The following is a 23,125-nucleotide window of genomic DNA, read 5'->3' on the forward strand; positions in this document are numbered from 1 at the left end:
CACTTGGTGACAATACACTTACAATTAGAACAATTAAAAGGTGCAATCAGTCATTTTTTCTCCATTAATATTGTTTTTACTCCTAAAGAATTTAATTGTAATTTTGAAACATGTATAAAATCATGACCACTCACATGAGATGAGGACTCTAGTCATATCAGTAACCTTATAAAAGCTCTTTTATTCTACATGGGACAGGGGTGCCCTCATGGGGGCTGCCATTTTAGAGTCACATGACCAGCTGAATACTACTCGCTTAATCTCAGCAATTTGTCTTGTTATTGGACACTTTCACTCTTGGATTAAATTAATCATGGCCGATTGTGAATAGTGAATTTTTACAAATGGCATCTGTAACTGAAAACTATTGATTTTGAATGATGCTGCATCAACACCACTAGGTGTCACTGTAAGTCCAAGGTGTCACATAAGTGGCAAAATTTAAAACTCTTGTTTTAGCACAATGGGTAACTGACAGACGAGTAACATCTTTTGTTTTCCTGGGATGCATGTGTACGTATTATCATTCAGAAAAAAAAAATGCCGCGTGGTCATGCATTTCTGATTACCTCTGAATGTGGTTTCAGTGATCAGATCACATAACTTGAAATTTAATTTGCCAGAGTGTCAGCACAAATAACATTCTTCAGTAGAGAATGATCTTGAATGATCATTCACAGACTGTGTAACAGCCACACTGGAATGTTTTCAAACTCAACTCTACCAGATGAAGTAGCAAGAACAAAAACACTCAAATGACAATTTTTAACAATGCAGATGGAATCACTAAACTGATCAAAAGAAGCTCAGATTACTTTGTGTGTGGGGAAATCGCTTCTACGTGTCATGAATGATAAGCTGGGGCACTGTGCGGTACCTTCAGACATTGACTCTGTCAATCAAATTTGTAAAGAACTTAAAGGTCTGAAAGTTCAGATGTGTTATTACATCTTATCCAAAGTAAACCCCACCCTATGGAAACATTCACACACACGTACTCTATTCTGAACAAAAGACTTTGTCTTTCTTATACAGTCCTTGTATCACTGTCCAGGAGAGGTGTCCTTTACATGGGGCACACCCTGTTTCAGTGCCAATAACAGAGCAACTTGGGTTATTGATAGTAGTAATGACAATGTTTTCACAGTCATTGTGTTAATCAGAATCTCAGCAATTAAGTAATGGGGATAAACCTGATCCTGGACCTTTTGTTTCCGGTATAAGCCTCCGTCTCTGTTAGTGCTTATTTACCTGCGGATATGACCAGGTGTGGAGCGCTGACTCCGCCCCCTTTGGTTCACAGCCTGGACCATCATCCTTCCAGTACAGCTCACTCTCCCCTGAGAGAGGGAGACAGAGAGGGAGAGAATTAAGTCAAAATATTTATCAGATAAAAAAAAACCCAGAATAAAAACACTTTTGCCTAAAAATAACCAACCCCATGCATTACATTAACATAAAAGAAGTATAACAAGAGGGCTAAAAAGATTATTGAAAAGTGACATGTATGAGAGACACTATCTGTAACTTGTACAAACAACTGACCTCTGTAGAGGCAACATTAAAGAGAGAGAGACAGAGTTTGTGTATGACTATACAGCTGTCTGGCTCATCAGTGTGTGTATGCGATTGCTTGGTCAGTGCGTGTATGTGATTCACAGGTTAATCTACGCTGGAATGTTTCTTAATGTGTTTGTATGAATGAACTCTTGACCCTTCTGAAGTCTGTAATGATTTCGTTGCTCTTCCCCATGACTGCAGATGTTTATCAGTCTCCGTTCCATAGCACTGGTCATGCTGACTAGCCACTTGAGTGAATAATTGTGGGTTTACTTACTCAATATGTTTACATGCAATTTAAAAGTTTGTGCACTTTAATCTTTTTAAAAGGTCATGTAAACGCTTCAATCTTGCTGAAATCCGAAGTTGGACTAACAGACCTAGATACTGCGATTGTAGCTCAGCTTCGTCCTACATGTATACACGTTAAATGGACCACATTTGGCCTTGTCTCTTGCACATGCTTGAAAAGACAGGTGACGTGCGACATGTACTTGGACAGACAGATGAAAAACAGTAGCTTTACTATGCAAAGAACCACTGTAGCTCGATTATAACTTTGCATGTAAACATACTGACTGTGGCTGATAGTTTGGGGACAAATGTGTCCCCAGAAGTTAACTAAATCTGACCTCCTTTTGGGGACAGCTGGGGATGCCCCTATTTGGAAAAATGATTAATAGATAAATGTAATATTTTTTTGTTAAAAACTCTAAAAATGCTAAATGTTTTCTTTTAGGTGTAGTGTTAGTTTTATGGAGTAGTATTTATAAATAGCGTAATACATAAATTATTCATTATTAATATAAAAAAATAGAAGGAATGTCCTCACTTAGATGATACGTAAACGTGTGCGCATGCGCGCATGTGTGTGTGTGTGTGTGTGTGTGTGAGAGAGAGAGATCATAAATCAGATAAAACCTTTTCAATCATATTAAGACTGAATTGATTCAAATTGATCTGTTCACTTCATCCTAAGAATTAATGTTCTAATGACTTATGATCACACACTGTGTGTGTGTTTGTGTATGTGTCTCACCGCTGGATTGCCTGCCATAACAGTATAGTTTCCATCATCATCTAGTGAGGCAGCTGCTGTGTGCAGGGAGAATGTGCCATCTGCCTCGCGGCTGATCCGGTAGTGTTCACTGCGCTTTGAGATCTGCTTTCCATCCTTAAACCAGTACACCTATAAACACACACCGATATAAACACCATTATGCAACACTCCAAAGCTTGTTCCTTTGTCTCTTTCTATTCCTCATCACTTATGTTATTACAAAGATTGCTGTCATCACACAGTCATTTCAGTGGTTTCATGGTAGTGAGAGAGTAAGGAGAGACACAATAAAAGAGACAGCCATATATGGCAGGAATCTCAATATTGAAGATGAGCAGAGCTTCTGATGAAACCAGCCTTAAGTCACAGATGATAAACTCTACCACCGACCCCATCATCACAGTCTCCTCCTCCAATCCCTTTTCACAACATACATGGCTCTTTGTAAAGACTAACACAAAATCGCATGGTATGCTCACTGATCGCAAGAGCAACCACTGTCAATCATAACCACTCTTGGCTTTGGGAATTTGAAATGGTTGGTTTAAAATGTTAAAAACATGATATATTTCTCTTCTGTCTCCATGTTCTCTCCTCTGACTGACACTGAGGTCTCTAAACTCCTCCTCTCCAACCACCCCACCACCTGTTACCTTGACCCCATTCCTTCTCACCTTCTCCAGGCCATTTCTCTGTCCATCCTACCTGCACTCACACACATAATTAACACATCTCTACTTACAGGCACTTTTCCCACTACATTTAAGCAGGCTCGAGTAACCCCGCTGCTGAAGAAACCCGCACTTAATCCCACACAAATAGAACACTACAGACCAGTCTCTCTCATCCCATTCATGGCAAAAACACTTGAAAGGGCAGTTTTCAATCAAATCTCTGCCTATCTCTCACAGAACAAGCTGCTGGATGACAATCAGTCAGGCTTCAAAAGTGGACACTCCACCGAGACTGCCCTGCTGTCTGTCACCGAGTCGCTGAGACAGGCGAAAGCTGAATCAAGATCATCAGTCCTGATTCTGCTGGACCTTTCTGCAGCCTTTGACACAGTCAACCATCAGATCTTACTCTCTACCCTCTCCTCGCTGGGCATCACAGGAACTGTGCTTGACTGGTTTAATTCCTATCTCTCAGGTAGGTCCTTCAAGGTAGCCTGGAGAGGTGAGGTATCCAAGCCACATCAGCTACTTACTGGGGTACCTCAGGGATCAGTGCTTGGGCCACTTCTCTTCTCTATATACACATCACTGGGACCCATCATTCAGGCACATGGTTTCTCTTACCACTGTTACGCTGATGACACGCAACTCTACCTGTCTTTCCAGCCCAATGACACCACAGTGACTGCTCGAATTTCTGCCTGCCTGGCGGACATCTCGGCCTGGATGAAGGAGCACCACCTGCAACTCAACCCAGCCAAGACTGAACTCCTCGTCTTTCCAGCCAACCCTGCGCAGCTGGGTGCAACTACAGTAACGCCTTCCAAATCGGTCAGAAATCTAGGGGTAACCATCGACAACAGACTAAATTTCACAGACCACATCTCAAAGACCACAAGATCATGTAGATTTACACTCTACAATATCAGGAAGATAAGACTCTTCCTCTCTGAACATGCCACACAACTGCTTGTCCAGTCACTTGTCATAACTAGACTGGACTACTGTAACGCTCTCATTGCAGGCCTCCCTGCATGTGCAACTAGACCCCTCCAAATGATACAGAATGCAGCAGCATGTCTGGTCTTTAATGAACCAAAGAGAGCACATGTTACACCACTCCTTGTCTCTCTCCACTAGCTACCGGTTGATGCACGTATCAAATTCAAGGCTCTGATGCTGGCATACAGAACAGTTACTGGGTCTGCTCCAGCATACCTAAATTCATTTATGCATAGCAACGCGCCCACTAGAAGCCTGCAAAAACACTTTCCCGGACTTTCAGCTTCATCATACCACGTTAGTGGAACGACCTCCCAACTCCATCCGTGAAGCTGACTCACTCTCCGTCTTCAAAAAATGACTAAAAACACATCTTTTCCATGAGCACTTAACCAGTCATTTAAAAAATAAAAAAATAAAAAAAAATAAAAAACAATTCTGTTGCACTTTATTCTGTTTGAATACTATTATGATGCTAGTGATACTTTGTAATACAGCAATTTTCATACCACTGTCTCCTAAGATGATTCGCTTATGTTTTCCTCTCTTGTAAGTCGCTTTGGATAAAAGCATCTGCCAAATGAATAAATGTAAATGTAAATATATTTAAATACAACAATTAGTTATTGTCCTCTAACTTGACAAGCAGCACTGAATAAAATCAATTACTCGCATGCAATCGGCCGTACACATTCTGATATTCAGTACAACAGCACTCTTGCTCATGCGTTATCGTTAAAATTGCATTTCAGAGCACTACTGAAATTGTTTCTTTAAATGTTTTAATCTTATTTTTAACTTTTATATCTATCAGAAAGTTAAAGGTACTGTAAGCGATTTTAGTGTTCTGAAGCTTTCACATGACTGAGCCGTTGAATTACAGTAGCCACGCCCCCTCATTCCAAAACCTGCCCTCCAAAGATCATTTTTAGACCAAAACAGAGCAAAAGAGCAGCACTGTTTGTTCCTGTGGCTGTCAAATTCAACAGTGGCACAATAGCGCCCTCAACTGACAAACATTATGAATCATAGCCTCAATGATCCTCTTCAAATACAACACTATAAGTACGAGCAAAATGAGGCAGGTGAAAAGCGTCAATGTACGCGCTCCACGAACAAATTTTTCTTTGCTGTTTACAAAGTCTACAGCTGTTACAGAGACCGGTGAGATGTCTCGTGACACTTATTTCATTAATATCTTTGAGAGTAGGAACACTTTTTGCATACCTTTCCATATAAAAAAAAAAAATCACTTACAGCACCTTTCATTTCTAGTCCATTATAAATTAAACAGTGACCATAAACACTGTGTATCTCGATTATCTTAACTAGATAAACTTAGATTAACTGGCTGCTGAGGTTATTCTAACAAACACAGTATCTGCAATTCCTTGTTACTAGCTTTGGTAAGAACGTGTCTACCACCAACATTTATGTAAATACAGTATGCAAAGAGAGCTAGATTGCATGCGTGTTGATGACCTCTTACCTTTGGCTTTGGGTCTCCAATGACCTTGCAGCTAAAGGTAACTGGCATGCCCTCGAAAACCTTGTAGTGCTTTAGCTTCTGATCGAAGAATGGTGCAACCTCTCCAGGTGTGTCTTCATAGTGCTGGACATCATCATCAGATTCCTCCACAGGCGAGCGCTCCAGACGGAACTCAATCTCGCTGATCAGCCGCTGTTCGAAGCTTGACACTTTATACTCCTGTCACACACACACACAGGAATAGAAGATTAAATGTTCTGTGAATGCTGGGTACAATTAGCACATATTTAAATACTAATTTTAACTTCTACCAAGAGATTATGGGAGAAAGATTTAAACTTGGTATTAGAGGAAGGAGTGTGGGCTAGGATTCTAAAAAACGTCAAGTCTGCATCTAGAGATGCAAGGGTGCACCTTAAGCAATTCAAGATTTTACATTGATTCTATTGGCCCCCCTCTAGATTGTATAGGCTTGGTCTTAAAGACGCACCCACCTGCTGATGATGTCAAACAGAAGATGGAGACATAACCCATGTTTTTGGTGGTGTGTTAAGATCCAAGAATTTTGGTTATTAAGTGTGATATATTGGGCACTCAAATGTAATTTTGCCCCAGACTCTGTATTTTAGGCGATGTTGAGGTCATCAATATAAACACAAAAAACGGGGTCCTAACCAGTGTCATGATAGCCAGACAAATTGTTTTAAGGGGATGGAAGTCGGCTGGAGCGCCCCCCTTTCAGGAGTGGTGCTCGGAGATGGGGAGGGTGGCGGTTTTTGAAGAAGGGTAATCTAGAAGACTAAGGAATTTGGACTCGTTTGTGGGGAAATGGGGCAAATATTTGGCGTTTTGGAGGGCTCCCAGGGAGGGGCAGTAGAGAGAGAGGTGTAGTTGTTAGTGTGTGTGATTATATATTTTGTGTCTGTGTATATACTCATACGTGACCACAGGAATGATTGTTGAGGGTCAGGGTGGGGTAATAGTGGGGGTTAAATATTGATTCGGTGTATATGTTTTACTTTTCTTTGTTTAATGTATGAATCAATAAAAAAAAATTTAAATCACAAAAGATTCAAAGCAGCGCTTGACGCCCTGAAGTAAATCATGTGAATGTGGCATCAAGGTTGCTGTAGCGAAGTGGACAGCCACAGCCTTCCAGCTGATTAATATTGTCGAGGATGAGGTTTTAAGAGATTTAATGTGCATTGCAATGAATACACAACCTATGGGGACTAGTTTTTTCAATTAGTCAAAGTTCCACTTTGGGAAACATTGAAAGGTGCACTCAGCAATTCCTGAGAAACACTGTTGATATTCGAACTCAACTGCCAAAATAAACACACCACTCCCTTCAGTGCTCCTTTGGAAGCTCAGCCCTTGACTTATCAATCCTTTTTAGTTTATATTCATCTGACCTTTTTCTCTTGGTCTGTTTCTCAGCCAGTCCTCCTTGGAGTTTAGAAAGTTCACATCAGCCAGATTTGCAATTGCTCTTCAAATGAATTTCCCTCTCGCTCTGCCCCCGCCTCCACCCCACGTGCAAAAACCACCCCCTGTTGCTGATTGGCTGAAGTAGTGTTGTGTGGATCAGTCCGATCCACTTTGTTTTCATCCCATTTACAGAGCCAGGGCTGTGTACAAATACTAGATTTTTTTTCAGCGCACCCACAGAATGGATAGCTAGCAGACTGTGGGGAGATATTTGAGAATTTGACAAAAAAAAAAAAAAAAAAAAAAGAAAAGAAAAAAGAAAAAAAAAAAGTGTATTGGATTAGAATTACCGAGTGCACCTTTAAGGATATTTCTTGAATTGGTGCTTTTTAAATGCATTTCTATATTTGTACCGTGGAAGGCTTTGTTTGGAATATGTTAAACATTGTTACATTTTTATTTATTTTTTTCCAAAGAAACTAAATGCATTTTGACAAAGAAAAAAGTATATATACACAGTTGAAGTCAGAAGTTTACATACACCTTAGCCAAATACTGTACATTTAAACTCAGTTTTTCACAATTCCTGACATTTAATCGTAGAAAACATTCCCTGTCTTAGGTCAGATAGGATAACTTAATGTGAAATGTCAGAATAGTAGTAGAGAGAATGATTTATTTCAGCTTTTATTTCTTTCATCACATTCCCAGTGGGTCAGAAATTTACATACACTTTGTTAGTTTTTGGTAGCATTGCCTTTAAATTGTTTAACCTGGGTCAAACATTTTGGGTAGCCTTCCACATGCTTCTCACAATAAGTTGCTGGAATTTTGGCCCATTCTTCCAGACAGAACTGGTGTAACTGAGTCAGGTTTGTAGGCCTCCTTGCTCGCACACACTTTTTCAGTTCTGCCTGCAAATCTTCTATCGGATTGAGGTCAGGGCTTTGCAAACTGTAGTCTGGCTATTTTACTGGCTTTCTTGCTGAGCAGCCTTTCAGGTTATGTCGATATAGGACTAATTTTACTGTGGATATAGATACTTGTCTACCCGTTTCCTCCAGCATCTCCACAAGGTCCTTTGCTGTTGTTCTGGGATTGATTTGCACGTTTCGCACCAAACTACATTAATCTCTAGGAGACGGAATGCGTCTCCTTCCTGAGTGGTATGATGACTGTGATATCCCATGGTGTTTATACTTGCATACTATTATTTGTACAGATGAACGTGGTACCTTCAGGTGTTTAGAAATTGCTCAAGGATGAACCAGACTTGTGGATTCCAATTTTTTTTTTCCTGAGGTCTTGGCTGATTTCTTTCGATTTTCCCATGATGTCAAACAAAAAGGCACTGAGTTTGAAGGTAGGCCTTAAAATACATCCACAGGTACACCTCCAATTCAGTACTCCTATCAGAAGCTAATTGTCTAATTGTCTAAAGACTTGACATTTTCTGGAATTTTTCAAGCTGCTTAAAAGGCACAGTTAACTTAGTGTACTTAAACTTTTTACAGTCAGATTGACTAATTTGTTCTTGATGGGTGTGATCTTTAGGATATGTCCCGGGCTGGCCTTGAGTGACGCAATCACGCTTTAAGTGACGTAATTTGAAAGTGAAGAACACGAGATCTTGCCGAGTCGGTGGCTGTCATTACTGCCGCTATCGCCATTGAGAAAGAGATCCTTATGCATTTACAAACCTGAGATGTTCTGCATGACCGTGTGATTACTTAATTTATTAATCATGAGAGGACTGATTTTCATTTCAAGCAAATTGTTAAGTGCTTTTTGCATTGTTATAGCAACATCAGGAGTTTTCTGTGTGTAAATTAGGCTGCTTGAGCATTCAGTGTCAGTTTTGAAAAGTAGTGCTGCATTCCATTCAACTCGGAAAGTCAGATTTTACAACTTCCTACTAGGAAAAGTGCAATGGAATGCATCTTGAAGTCAGAATTACAACTTGTAGGCTCGTGCAGAAATTCTCAACTCCGATTTCGCCGAGATGCAGGGGCATGATATCACACAAACATGTCGACACTCAGTGAGATATGCAAAGTAAATGATAAACATTCACTTTATTAAGTAATATCGATAAATGTTTTCGTTTCCACATTACATCATATTAAAGCTTGTTTAACAAACGCCTGCAGAAACAGGTGTACAAAACAATCTCTTTTGATAATCGTACACCTGTAGCACAGATGCTAGCGCAGCAGCATTGTTTATCAGTTGGGTTGCTAGGAGACATCTCTAATGAGAGTCAAACCCCTGCTAACGGGAGCATTACAGTTACGAATATCGGGGAACGGAATGCATTTATGGTCGGAGATATCAAGTAAGAATATCCCACATCCAACTTAAATGGATCGCAGCGTAACAGTGTACACTGACAAAATTTATTGCAAGCAACATTTAAATTGCAAATATTATTAGATAGATTTTAACAGGCATTATAGACCTCCTTGGTAGATTCATGTGAAAAATTCTGATTTTTGAAATGTCTGAACAGTCATACTGCAGTTAAAATTAGGCTTGCTTGAACACTGTGTCATTTCAAGTTCTGGCTTTCGTGCGTGAACGTGTTTTTAAAATGTCAATTGGTATATTTAGTTAGCTGCGACATAATGTATGATGCCCAAAGGCATAAGGTGTCTTATTCATTGTGAAACTGTGTTTTCTTAAATGGCATGAATCACACTGAAGGCCTAGATTTTAATGCACGGCCCACCACTGCTGTAAATTATTTACATGTCCCCAACAAGCCATGTCCTTCATAATCAATAAACCAAGTCAGTTATTGTGTGATGTGATACATTGCAGCCAAGTGAGCCTGACTCACTGAACATTCACTTGACCGTCCGAGGAAACGAGTGCCTTTTTTGTTTCTTTTTGTGCAGGTTCCGCCTAGCGGCTGGAGTTTGTTTTGAGTAGCAGTACTCCTTCAGGACAGTTTTGTGGATGAATCTACACGTTCTTTGTGTTTATTCTGCCTATTGGCTGGAATTTGTTTTATAGATCATCTTCTGTTATGCAATTCTGTCTCACAAAATTTGTATAGAAACTCAAACAGTCCATGCACACCTACGAGAGCCCCTGCGACAACTTTGCCATTGGATTACTCAAGTCCGGTTGACCCGAGTAATCCAATGGCAAAGTTGTCACAGGGGCTCTTGTAGGCGTGCATGGAATGTTTGAGTTTAGAGGGATGGACGCCAGCTGGCACTGTCGTACACGGGATTAATGCGCATGTTTCCTTTTTTCTGTTTGTTTGTTGTGGTGTAGTGGACTAAAGCACTGAACTGGTAAGTGCAAAAAAAAATTGTGTTCAATCCCCACAACCACCACCATTGTGTCCTTGAGCAAGGCACTTAACTCCAGGTTGCTCCAGGGGGATTGTCCCTGTAATAAGGGCACTGTAAGTCGCTTTGGATAAAAGCATCTGCCAAATGCATAAAATGTTTTTGACACACAATCTATTTTTTCTAATATGTCAAAATGTTAATATGACTAGATTGTCTCTCTCCATGTGGAATGTGAATGGGTTGGGGCACCCCACAAAAAGGAAGGAAGGTCATTTCTCTTCTTAAATGTAAGAGGGGTGGACATGTTTTTTTTAAGTGCTGGCTCAAGTAAGAGCTGGGGAGTCATTACACTGATAAGTATCTACAATTCAAATTTCTCAAACAGATTAAAGAAAATAGAAGTCATTATTGTTTTAGCAGAAATTCAGGGGCAAAGGTCGATTTTGGCTAATATTTACGCACCTAACGCTGACGATCAGGGCTTTTTTATAGATCTTGAAGGGATGGTGCAAGCCACTGGCACCCCTCATAATATAATATTGGGAGGAGACTTTAATCTTTTGATGGACTCAGTCCTTGATCTTAGTGAAGCAAGTGTGCAAGCCCCCTAGAAACATTGACGCTTCACAGGATGTGTAAAAATCCTGGTCTTACAGATATTTGGAGACTATTTAACCCATCTGGTAGGGACTATAATTTTTTTTAAAACATCTTAGTCTCCGATCACACCCTGGTGAGTTTAGAGATGTTGCCACATACAGAGAAAAAGAAAGCTGAAAATAAATTGAATACCCGATTGAAATACAGATATAATACTATATTGCGGAAGGTGGAGTTTTGGCTATTCAGGGCAAGACAGTCATACTTTGAGTCGGGGGACAAAGCAGGAAAGCTTTTTGCTAGATATATAAAGCAGAGAGAGTCTTTCTATTATTCCCTCAGTGAAATCTGCTGGTGGTAAAATATATTTACCTCGGCCATTGATAATGCTTCTAAAGAATTCTAGCTTGATCTCTATAGTTCCACGTCTTCGTCTACTGATGAAGATATTAGAAACTTTGTGGAACCATTAGAACTTCCAAGACTGTTGACGGAGCAAAAAAATTCTCTCGATTCTGAGATAACCTTGGAGGAGCTTGGTGAGGTAATTAAGTCCTGACTCCGGGGCCAGACTGAATTTTTTAGATCTTATGCTACAGAACTGGCTCCACTTTTGCTAGAAGTTTATACGGAATCATTAAAGAATGGAAAGCTTCCGCCAACCATGACACAAGCCCGGATCAGTCTGATTCTTAAAAAGGACAAAGATCCAAGCGAGTGTAAGAGTTACCATCCAATTTCCCTGATCCAGCTAGATGTAAAAATTTTGTCAAAAATTTTGGCTAACCGATTAAGTTATGACATCTTTTATACATATAGATCAGGTGAGGTTTATTCGGGGCCGTAGCTCTTCTGATAACATTAGGCATTTCATCAATATCATGTGGTCAGTGGAGAATGATCAGACTCTGCCATCTCACTTGACACTGAAAAAGCATTTGATATGGTAAAATGGGATTATCTTTGAGATTTTGGAAATGTATGGGTTCAGGAAAACTTTTATTGGTTGGATTAAGTTACGTTATAGACATCCGGTAGCTGCGGTACAAGTTAAAGGATTTCAGATCATTTTACTCTGATGGGGCACCTGGCAGGGTTGCCCTCTTTCCCCATTATTGTTCTGTCTTGCCCTGGAACCATTAGCAGCCGCGATAAGAAAGGAGGATGATTTTCAAGGGGTGGTGGCAGGAGGTGTGGCGCATAAATTTCTGCTTTATGCAGATGATATTTTGTTACTCGTCTCCAACCCTACTAGATCTATGCTTTGCCTCCACAGAATTATTAATTCCTTCTCTAATTCTCAGGAAACAGAAATCAATTGGTCTAAATCCAAAGCTTTGGCTCTGACAGCATACTGCCCGGTAACGGCTTTCCAGCCGGGTGCCTTCCAGTGGCCCAAACAGAGCATTAAGTATTTGGGCATTATATTTAGCAAATTTGTGCGATTTAGTTAAGAGTTAATTTTGACCCTTTAATAAAAAGGTTTGACCGATGCAGACAGGTGGGCTTCACTTCATTTATCTATGACAGGGAAGGTTAATGTTATAAAAATGAATTGTATTTCAAAATTCAACTATCTACTACAGTCTCTCCCCATTGAAGTTACCCTCTTTTATTTTAAACAATTTGATAGTATAGCTAAATCCTTTATCTGGAATGGCAAACATTCTCGGATGCATTTTAATAAGTTACAAAACCCAACTGACTGTGGGTTAGGTCTCCAAGATTTTGTTTTACTATTACGCTTTTGGTCTGACATTTGGCTCATTGGTCGCTTCCACTTGAGAGAGCCCCTCCCAGGCTCTTTATTGAACAGGAGGTCCTTGCTCCTATCTTGCCATTGCAAAGACTTTCTACCAAGCTGCCTGGAGAAGTAAAGACACATCCCATTATCTCACACATGCATTTAGTGTGGATAAAAGTTTCCCGCATGCTCAATTCGGTCATTTACCTGAACGTTGCCGCAAGTATTTGGTTAAACCCTAAATTGGCAATTAACAAGTCCCCTTTCTGCTGGACAGAATGGATTGAGAAGGGAGTTGCTACGCTGGGTGACCTGTATGAAAATGGAGCATTAAGATCCTTTGAAAATATTATACAGTGGTTTGGGTTTCCCAAATCTCAATTCTTCAGGTACTTACAGCTGCGCCATCTACTTTGTACCACCTCTAGGTGTAGTACACAGCCCCCTAAAGCAGCAGACACTCGAGATGGTGCTTGCTGCTTTTGGAAAGGATCACGAAGCTTCAGCGTACTATTCCTGGCTAATTCAGAGTCTAGGGGACGGGGTTTTAACATCTCTTAAGTTATGGGAGAGACTTGAATTTAGTACTGGAGGATGAAGAATGGGGTAGGATTTTTAAAAATGTCAAGTCTATGTCTAGGGACGCAAGGGTGCGCCTCATTCAATTTAAGATTCTGCATCATTTTTATTGGACTCCCTCTAGATTGTATAGGCTTGGCCTTAAAGAGACACCTACTTGCTGGTGATGCCAGTTGGGAGGATGGGTACATAGCTCATGTTTTTTGGATTTGTACTAAGATTCAAGAGTTTTGGTCGAGGGTTCAGAGTTATGTCTGTGAGCATATATTGATAAAAGTTGATTGTGTTTTCATGTGCTGTTTGTGTTGAGTATGGAATCAATAAAAATGTAATGACAAAAAAAAAAAAAAAAACCAATCATGTAATTAATCGCAAAAGAATTTCATCTGACAGCTAGACTGACAGCTTTAGTTTAAAATAGTAAACAAAATACAGGATAGCTTTGGCTTTTTTTAACCAGATGAATAAAAAAAATAACCAACAGATAAATAGATTATCAAAATATTTTTTAGTTGCAGCTACAGCAAATATACTACATGGTCAAAAGCAGGTGAACCCCACCCCCCACAAGTATGTAAACATTACATGTTAAATAAGCACATATGGGTGTGGTGTTTGGGTGTCCAGATACTTGTGGCCATAAAGTGTACTGTATTTTGTACACATGAAAGTGCAAAGAAACTAAAATGGATTAGACAACTGTGACAAGCAATTTAATAAATTAAAAACAGACACACAAAATGCCCCACCTCTTAGCACTGTGTCTTATAAACTTTTTCACCATTATTTTTTATGCTCTTTCATCTGGTCTGGTTTCCCATTTCTTGCTTTCTCCCCTTTTCTTTCTCTTTCTCTCTTTTCTCTACTTTTTTCTCTCTTTTTTACTCTTTCACTCTTTGGAGGCAGCAGGAACATCTGTAGCATGGTGTGCGCTGATGACACATTACAACAGTAATTACAGGTTTAAGACACAGCTGCAGCAAGAAAAACACACCATAACTGCATATTTAGGCAACACACCCTTTCCATATCTTATTCACTTGCATGTATAGCCACATTCAACCAAAAACACACACACACGTACATTTCCTATGCAAACACACAGACAACTGCTGCTTGCCTAAGGACGTGTTGAGCGCAAAGCACACTTTAAATTTATGACACAACATTAACAGCATGTCTACTACATTTATATAAACAGTATAATTATATATATATATATATATATATATATATATATATATATATATATATATACACACATACACATACACACACACACACACTTGAGGTTTACACACACCTTAGCCAAATACATTTAAACTAATTTTTTCACAATTCCTGACATTTAATCGTAGAAAACTTTCCCTGTCTTGCGTCAGTTAGGATCAGTACTTTATTTTAAGAATGTGAAATGTCGGAATAATAGTAGAAAGAATTATTTCAGCTTTTCTTTCTTTCATCATATTCCCAGTGGGTCAGGAGTTTACATATAATTTGTTAGTATTTGGTAGCATATTGTTTAACTTGGGTCAAACATTTTGGGTAGCCTTCCACAAGCTTCTCACAATAAGTTGCTGGAATTTTGGCCCATGCCTCCAGTCTAACGGAGTCAGGTTTGTAGGCCTCCTTGCTCACACACACTTTTTCAGTTCTGCCTACAAGTTTATCAGATTGAGGTCAGGGCTTTGTAATGGCCACTCCAATCCCTTGACTTTGTTGCCCTTAAGCCATTTTGCCACAAATTTGAAGGTATGCTTGGGGTCACTATCCATTTGGAAGACCCATTTGCAACTGAGCTTTAACTTCCTGGTTGATATCTTGATATTCCTTCAATATATCCACATCATTTTCATTCCTCATGATATCATCTATTCCTGCAGCAAAGCACCCCCACAACATGATGCTGCCACCCCCATGCTTCACGGTTGGAATGGTGTTCTTTGGCTTGCAAGCCTCACCCTTTTTCCTCCAAACATAACGATGGTCATTATGGCCAAACCATTTTTGTTTCATCAGACCAGAGGACGTTTCTCCAAAAAGTAAGATCTTTGTCCCCATGTTACTGGACTCAAGATGGTGCCGAGTATGGCTGCTGCGTTGCGAGCTCCAACACAACATAGTGTTTTGTTTGTTTTGTTCACAATGCTTATGTTTTTTGTCTTGGATGTTGTCTGCCTTATTGTCTACGACAGACAAACACTTTTGGACATTGGTTCAGTAATTTCACACCGTAAACCGGACTTCACATTCCTCAATGCTGACCCGCTGTTTACAAACACGCCAGCGGAGCCCTTTGTCTGGGCAGCATGGCCGTGGAAACGCAAATGGAAAAGGGGAAACAGAGCCGGCGTTCACATCAGAGTAAGACACCGTGCAAATCGACCCCCGCTACCCACTATTCTACTGGCAAATGTTCAGTCTCTGGATAACAAGCTCTGCGAGCTGAAAGCTGAAAGCAAACTTGGATGTCTGCGGAGATTCCAGACTCAGCCATTGAGCCATTCTCCGTGCACAGAGCGGACAGAGCGAAAGACCTCTCAGGTAAAAGTAAAGGTGGTGGTGTATGTTTTATGATCAACAAATCCTGGTGTGATCAGAGGAACGTACATTCTATCAAGTCTTTCTGCTCTCCTGATCTGGAATTTCTTATGCTTCTGTGTCGACCATTCTGGCTACCGAGGGAATTCACAGCGGTCATTATCACTGCTGTGTACATTCCCCCACAAGCCGACACAGATCGGGCACTCAAGGAACTGTATGGGAGTATAAGTGAGCAGGAAACTGCGCACCCTGAGGCCGTGTTCATTGTAACCGGGGACTTTAATAAAGCCAGTTTAAAATCAGTTGCACCAAAATACCACCAGCACATTAGTTTCAACACATGAGGGGACCGGGTTTTGGACCATTGCTACTCTCCATTCCGGGATGGCTACAAATCCCTCCCCCGCCCACCATTTGGCAAATCGGACCACTCTTCCATTCTGCTTCTGCCCGCTTACAGGCAGAAATTGAAACAGGAAGCACCCACCCTCAGAACGATCCAGTGCTGGTCGGACCAATCAGATTCTACGCTACAAGACTGTTTTGATCACACGGACTGGGAGATGTTCCGGTCCGCCTCTGATGACGACGTCGAGCTTTACGCTGATAGCGTAATGCGTTTCATCAGAACGTGTGTAGAGGATATGGTTCCGACCAGAACAATACGGATCTATCCGAATCAGAAACCTTGGATTAATAGCGATGTTCGCGTGGCACTTAATGTGCGGACCTCCGCTTTTAATTCCGGGAACGCGGAGGAGCATAAACAAGCCAGTTATGCCCTCCAAAAAACTATCAAAACAGCAAAACGCCAGTACAGGAGCAAGATTGAAGGACAGTTTAACACCACCAACTCTAGAAGCATGTGGCAGGGAATTAACATCATCACGGACTTTAAAGGGAATAAAACTCCGCCATGAACACCGCTGCTGCTCTACCGGATGAGCTAAATACTTTTTATGCTCGTTTCAAGGGAAATATCACCGCCCTCGCGGAGAGAGCTCTCACGGCCGAAGCTGCAGAGGTTAGTTCACTCTCCGTCTCTGTAGCGGATGTAACCTGATCCTTCCGACGGGTGAATATCCGCGGGCCCAGACGGCATTCCGGGCTGCGTCAGAGCGTGCGCGAACCAGCTGGCTGGTGTTTTTACGGACATTTTCAACCTTTCCCTCTCTTTGTCTGTAGTCCCCACATGCTTTAAAACATCCACCATTGTGCCTGTTCCAAAACAATCAAAAATAACTTGTTTAAATGACTGGCGTCCTGTTGCTCTGACCCCCATCATCAGCAAATGCTTTGAGAGACTAATCAGAGATTACATCTGCTCTGTATTGCCTCCCTCTCGACCCGCTGCAGTCTGCTTACCACAACAACCGCTCCATTGATGATGCCATTGCATCTACAATACACACTGCTCTCTCCCACCTGGAAAAAGAAGAACACTTATGTGAGAATGCTGTTTGTAGACTACAGCTCAGCATTCAACACCATAGTGCCCTCCAAGCTAGATGAGAAACTCCGGGCTCTGGGCTTAAACAGCTCGCTGTGCAGCTGGATCCTGGACTTCCTGTCAAGCAGACGCCAGGTGGTTAGAATAGGCAGCAACATCTCATCACTGACCCTCAACACTGGAGCCCCACAGGGCTGTGTTCTCAGCCCACTCTTGTATTCCTTGTACACACATGACTGTGTGGCAACACATAGCTCCAATGCCATCATGAAGTTTGCTGATGACACGACGGTGGTAGGTCTGATCACTGACAATGATGAAACAGCCTACAGAGAGGAGGTGCACACTCTGACACACTGGTGTCAGGAGCACAACCTCTCCCTCAACGTCAGTAAGACAAAGGAGCTTGTGGTGGACTTCAGAAGAAAAAAAGACAGAACACAGTCCCATTACCATCAATGGAGCACCAGTGGAGAGAGTCAGCAGCTTCAAGTTCCTGGGTGTCCACATCACTGAGGAACTCACATGGTCCATCCACACTGAAGTCGTTGTGAAGAAGGCTCATCAGCGCCTCTTCTACCTGAGACGGCTGAGGAAGTTTGGAATGAACCGCCACATCCTCACACGGTTCTACACCTGCACTGTAGAGAGCATCCTGACTGGCTGCATCTCCGCCTGGTACGGCAATAGCACCGCCCACAACCGCAAAGCACTACAAAGGGTGGTGCGAACTGCCAGACACATCAGAGGTGAGCTTCCCTCCCTCCAGGAAATATATACAAGGCGGTGTGTGAAAAAAGCTCGGAGGATCATCAGAGACTCCAGCCACCCGAGCCATGGGCTGTTCTCACTGCTACCATCAGGTAGGCGGTATTGCAGCATCAGGACCCGCACCAGCCGTCTCCATGACGGCTTCTTCCCCCAAGCAATCAGACTTCTGAACTCTTGATCTCCCACAATCAAATACATCAGCACTGCACTTTATTACCCTTACTCTTATATCTCACACCGGACTGTCATAAATTATATTATTATTATATTCTCTCTTAACAACTGACTAATCAACCGACAGCCTGAATGTCAATACAGTACAATACTGTACATTCTATATATACACTTTATATATTTTTATTTTTTTATTTTTATTGAATGTGTATCTATATAGTGCGTACTGTATACTGTACAGTGTATGTTATTATTTGTATATTGTTGAGTGCAATTGTGTATATCAGATGTTTAAATTGTGCTGTATTAATTTGATGTTATTGTAAATTGGTATATGTCTCATCACTGTCACGACAGCTATGTTGATTGGAATTGCACCCAAGAATTTCACACACCATTGCACTTGTGTATATGGCTGTGTGACAATAAAGTGATTTGAATTGATTTGATTGATGTGCACTTGCAAACTGTTGTCTGGCTTTTTTTATGGTGGTTTTGGAGCAGTGGCTTCTTCCTTGCTGAGCAGCCTTTCAGATTATGTCAATATAGGACTCGTTTTACTGTGGATATAGATACTTGTCTACCTGTTTCCTCCAACATCTTCACATGGTCCTTTGCTGTTATTCTGGGATTGATTTGCACTTTTTACACCCAACTACATTAATCTCTAGGAGACCGAATGCATCTCCTTCCTGAGCGGTATGATGGCTTCGTGGTCCCGTGGTGTTTATATTTGCATACTATTGTTTGTACAGATGAACGTGGTACCTTCAGGCATTTGGAAATTGCTCCCAATGATAAACCAGATTTGTGGAGGTCCACAATTTTTTTTTCTGAGGTCTTTGCAGATTTCCTTTGATTTTCCCATGATGTCAAGCAGAGGCACCGAGTTTGAAGGTAGGCCTTAAAATACATCCACAGGTACACCTCCAATTCAGTACTCCTCCTATCAGAAGCTAATTGGCTAATTGCCTAAAGGCTTGACATCATTTTCTGTAATTTCTCAAGCTGTTTAAAGGCACAGTTAACTTGTGTATGTAAAATTACGACCCACTGAGATTGTGATAGTCAATTAAAAGTGAAACAATCGGTCTGTAAACAATTGTTGGAAAAAGTACTGTCATGCACAAAATAGATGTCAGATATTCTTCTGATGATTTTAGATATTTAATTATCAAGAACATTTTTTGTAAGGCATGGGGATGAACATCAGTCATATCACTGTCAAGAACTTGACCACAGTGCTGAATCAGGACCCAAATGTACCATAAAAAAAACAGACACAGAAGACAACTCGGTGGACAAACATGGGCCAAAACATGGGGTGACCACACAAAGAGGGGGTGAGAAATCGAGAATAAAAATTAAAACAAAGGGGGGTGGGGGGGTGGGGTCTTGGAAGGTGAACCAAGGCTAACAATGTGGTTAGACTCAGAAGAGTGAAAGAGTGATATATAAAAAGGACAGACAGAGGAATGCTGCTGTGTCATGATTGTAATAGACAGGAATAAGTATGAGTATGAATAACCTTTTGAGGGACAGACTCTGAATCAGCTGAGCTGCCTTCCTGTAGAGAGATCAGAAGACAGGCAGAGGGGTTTGTCTATTGATGTCACATCCTGTGCTCAGATTACACACCTATTAAGCAAAAGAAAACTAGCCTTTTTGAGCCCAAGTTCCCTATGGGTTTTTAGAATAGAGAATTTATGAATGAAATAAGTTCTGTACTTAACATTACATGAAAAAAACTTCCAAAATCCCTCTCCGACACACTCAATGCCAAAATGACATCACTTTACTTTCTACCAAATGCATATGCGCAAGCACATGCAGAAGCTCAGAGCAATTAGCTGAATTAAGATGTATTCACAAGCAAATCACAATGCTCTAAACTACTTCCAACAGCTTAACAGTACCATGGTAATCAGCAGAAAAGTGTGTTTACTGGTTTGTAATGGATGCATTTAAAGACATTGAAAGTTAAAGTGTATAATTTTTACAATTTACTTTCTCCTATCCCAGCTTAATATGCCAGAGACAACTTGGAGTAACCATTTGTAGCCAAAAAGTGTAACATTTTGGCACTTTCATTGCTCCGTCTGATCATCCCAACCAGCCAACAAAGCGACATTTGCTCAAGCAATGGAGTGAGTTTAGGGTGTTCGTTTAACCTATTGAAGATGGGGACAGTGTTTGCGAAACTCTTTTGAAAAAAGTATTTTTGTAATTCCATTTGGTGACACTAGTGGTGCATAAACTACACAATTCAGTTTTGTTTAGCATGTGAAACAGTTGGGACATTATATAGGTGGGTGTTCAAAACAGAGTTGTGCTCACAGATGTGCTTGTGTGAATGTGTGGGTGTACCTGTGTTACTGTCTCCTCTGCCACCTGTTGTGTGTTAAGCACTGTGGCAGCATTGTCAGCCCCCAGCAGCCTGCGAGCCATCTTCTCCTCATAAGTTAACCTCTGGAAGTAAGCAGGATTAATCTGTCAGAGCCTGTGTTAGTGTGTGAGAAAACAACCTCACACACAAAAGCAATCAGACGATGAGGACGCTTGTACTAATGCATCGAAAGCTATTAGTGGTGCCAAGTATTATTGTGCATTGCGAGCAGACATTGGGGCTTCTACCGTGATAATTCCAGCTGGAGGAGTTGGTGGTGAAGGACATTCTTTTCAATTGATTAGCCATAATTTGCAAGAATTAATCATTACTATAAAAAAATGATGTTTTTACAAAGAAAATAAAAGCAAATTCTACAAAAAAAAAAAGCTATAGTTCACCCAATTCACCTTTGCACATATTCAAACTTGGTGCATGAAGAAGAGCCAGATTTGACATCAATGATGCCAAACACCACTGATTCTTGCATGCCTTGTAACCGATCATGATGCACCAAGAAGCACAAATTATATTTGAGAGCTACGGTCTGTCAAAATAAAACACTTGGTCTTTCTTACACAAAACTTTCATATGGCTTCAGAAGACTTGGAATATAGTGCACGTTATATGGACCACTTTGATTATACTTTTATGATGCTCTTATGAAAGAAAGAAAAAACAGTGAAAACATGAATGGGAGTTTAGAACAATAATTTTTGGGTGAACTATTCATTCAAAAGAAAATGTGACTGCCTCTTAATACATCGACTGTAACACACATTATATTTCATATGGTAATGCTAGCAAGGCTAGTATGGTAGTACTAATGCGTTAATTAGTATTAATGATCTATTAAAAATACACCTTAATTCTTCAAAAAATCTTTTTCCACACACACACACACACACACCTGTTGACCATTGCTGAGCCTCTCCTCTTTGAAACGTAGTTTTCTCTCCAGATCTTGTATGACAGCATCTTTGGATCCTTGGATATCAGAATCAGAGATGATGCGTGGTGTGCGGGATGTAGACTTACGTGGCAGTGCCCTGTTAAAGCACATTGATAAAAGAAATTAGAAAACATTTTACATTTTAAAGCAACAGTGTCTTCTAAATACAGAATCAGTAGCCGTGTTTGATAAAGTAGGTGCTTTGACTGATGAAATCAGTTTCTCTAATGTGCCAGCTGACAGTCTAACCTTAAAGGGATAGTTCACCCGAAAATGAAAATTCTCATCATTTACTCACCCTCATGCCATTCCAGATGTGTATGACTTTTTCTTCAGCAGAACACTAAGATTTTTAGAAAACTGTCTCAGCTTTGTAGGTCCATACAATACATGTGAATAGTGATCAGACCTTTGTAGCTCTAAAAATCACACCATGGCAGCATAAAAGTAATCCATAAGACTCCGTTTTTAAATCTATATCTTCAGAAGCTATATAATAGGTGTGGAAGAGAAACATATCAATATTTAAGTCCTTTTTACTCTAAATCTCCACATTAACTTTCACTTTCAGATATAAAAGTGAAAGTGGAGATTTAGAGTAAAAAAAGGTCTTAAATTATTATCTGTTTCTCACCCACACCTATTGTATCGCTTCTGAAGATATGGATTTAAAAACGGAGTCTTATGGATTATTTCTAGGTTTCTTTTATGTGATTTTTGGAGCTACAAAAGGTCTGATCACAATTCACTTGCATTGTATTGACTTTTTTCTGCTGAAGAATGAAAGTCATACACATCTGGGATGGCATGAGGGTAAGTAAATGAGAGAATTCTCATTTTGGGGTGAACTATCCCTTTAATAAATTAAATGAGTTCACTAAATCAAAGCTTTACTAAAATTGCATATTAACAGATTGAGAAACTGTTGAAGGAACCATCATGGTTGGCAAACTGCAAAACACCTTAGAGAAATTAATAATCATATTTTGATTTGATTATATATGTATGAACAGCGACAACTTTAAATGATGTCATGAGGTTCAAAGCAGGGTCAAGCAGAAGCACAGCTATGATTGACATCCTCACTGCCCAATTGCAGAACAGGTGGGAAACTGTCAAATTGGACCACTGATTGGCTTAATATTCTGCTCATCAAATATCTTCAGATAGAGGTTAGGAATATATGCCATACACAGACTTATATATATATATATATATAAACTGCAGTATTAAAGTCAACATTTCTGAGAGGAATGTGGAATTTTGTTTTTGCATATGGATTGGAAAGAGAGAATAATTTTCAGGATCAGTGTGTGTGTGCATTTTAAAATTCCACAAGAGTCACTTATCTTTCCCCCCTCTGGCTCTGGAATGCCAGGAAGAGAGACTTCTTGCCAATTTTGTAAG

General features: G+C 40.4%; 1 protein-coding gene across 6 annotated transcripts in view; it reads right to left on the minus strand.

The window, feature by feature from the left end:
* LOC127416221 (palladin-like) overlaps positions 1–23,125 on the minus strand; it is a 140,994-nt gene that overhangs the window by 10,188 nt on the left and 107,681 nt on the right. For 5 of the 6 annotated variants that reach the window (XM_051655443.1, XM_051655441.1, XM_051655446.1 and 2 more), the window contains 6 exons: positions 21,677–21,815; positions 20,748–20,849; positions 19,909–19,947; positions 5,786–6,004; positions 2,600–2,749; positions 1,252–1,340 (listed from right to left, as the gene is read on the minus strand). In XM_051655443.1, the coding sequence (XP_051511403.1) occupies positions 1,252–1,340; positions 2,600–2,749; positions 5,786–6,004; positions 19,909–19,947; positions 20,748–20,849; positions 21,677–21,815 (738 nt within the window). The remainder of the gene's footprint in view (positions 1–1,251; positions 1,341–2,599; positions 2,750–5,785; positions 6,005–19,908; positions 19,948–20,747; positions 20,850–21,676; positions 21,816–23,125) is intronic. The other variant, XM_051655444.1, reaches the window with a different exon arrangement.

Source organism: Myxocyprinus asiaticus, chromosome 25 (assembly GCF_019703515.2).
Source record: "Myxocyprinus asiaticus isolate MX2 ecotype Aquarium Trade chromosome 25, UBuf_Myxa_2, whole genome shotgun sequence".
Taxonomy (NCBI): Eukaryota; Metazoa; Chordata; class Actinopteri; order Cypriniformes; family Catostomidae; genus Myxocyprinus; species Myxocyprinus asiaticus.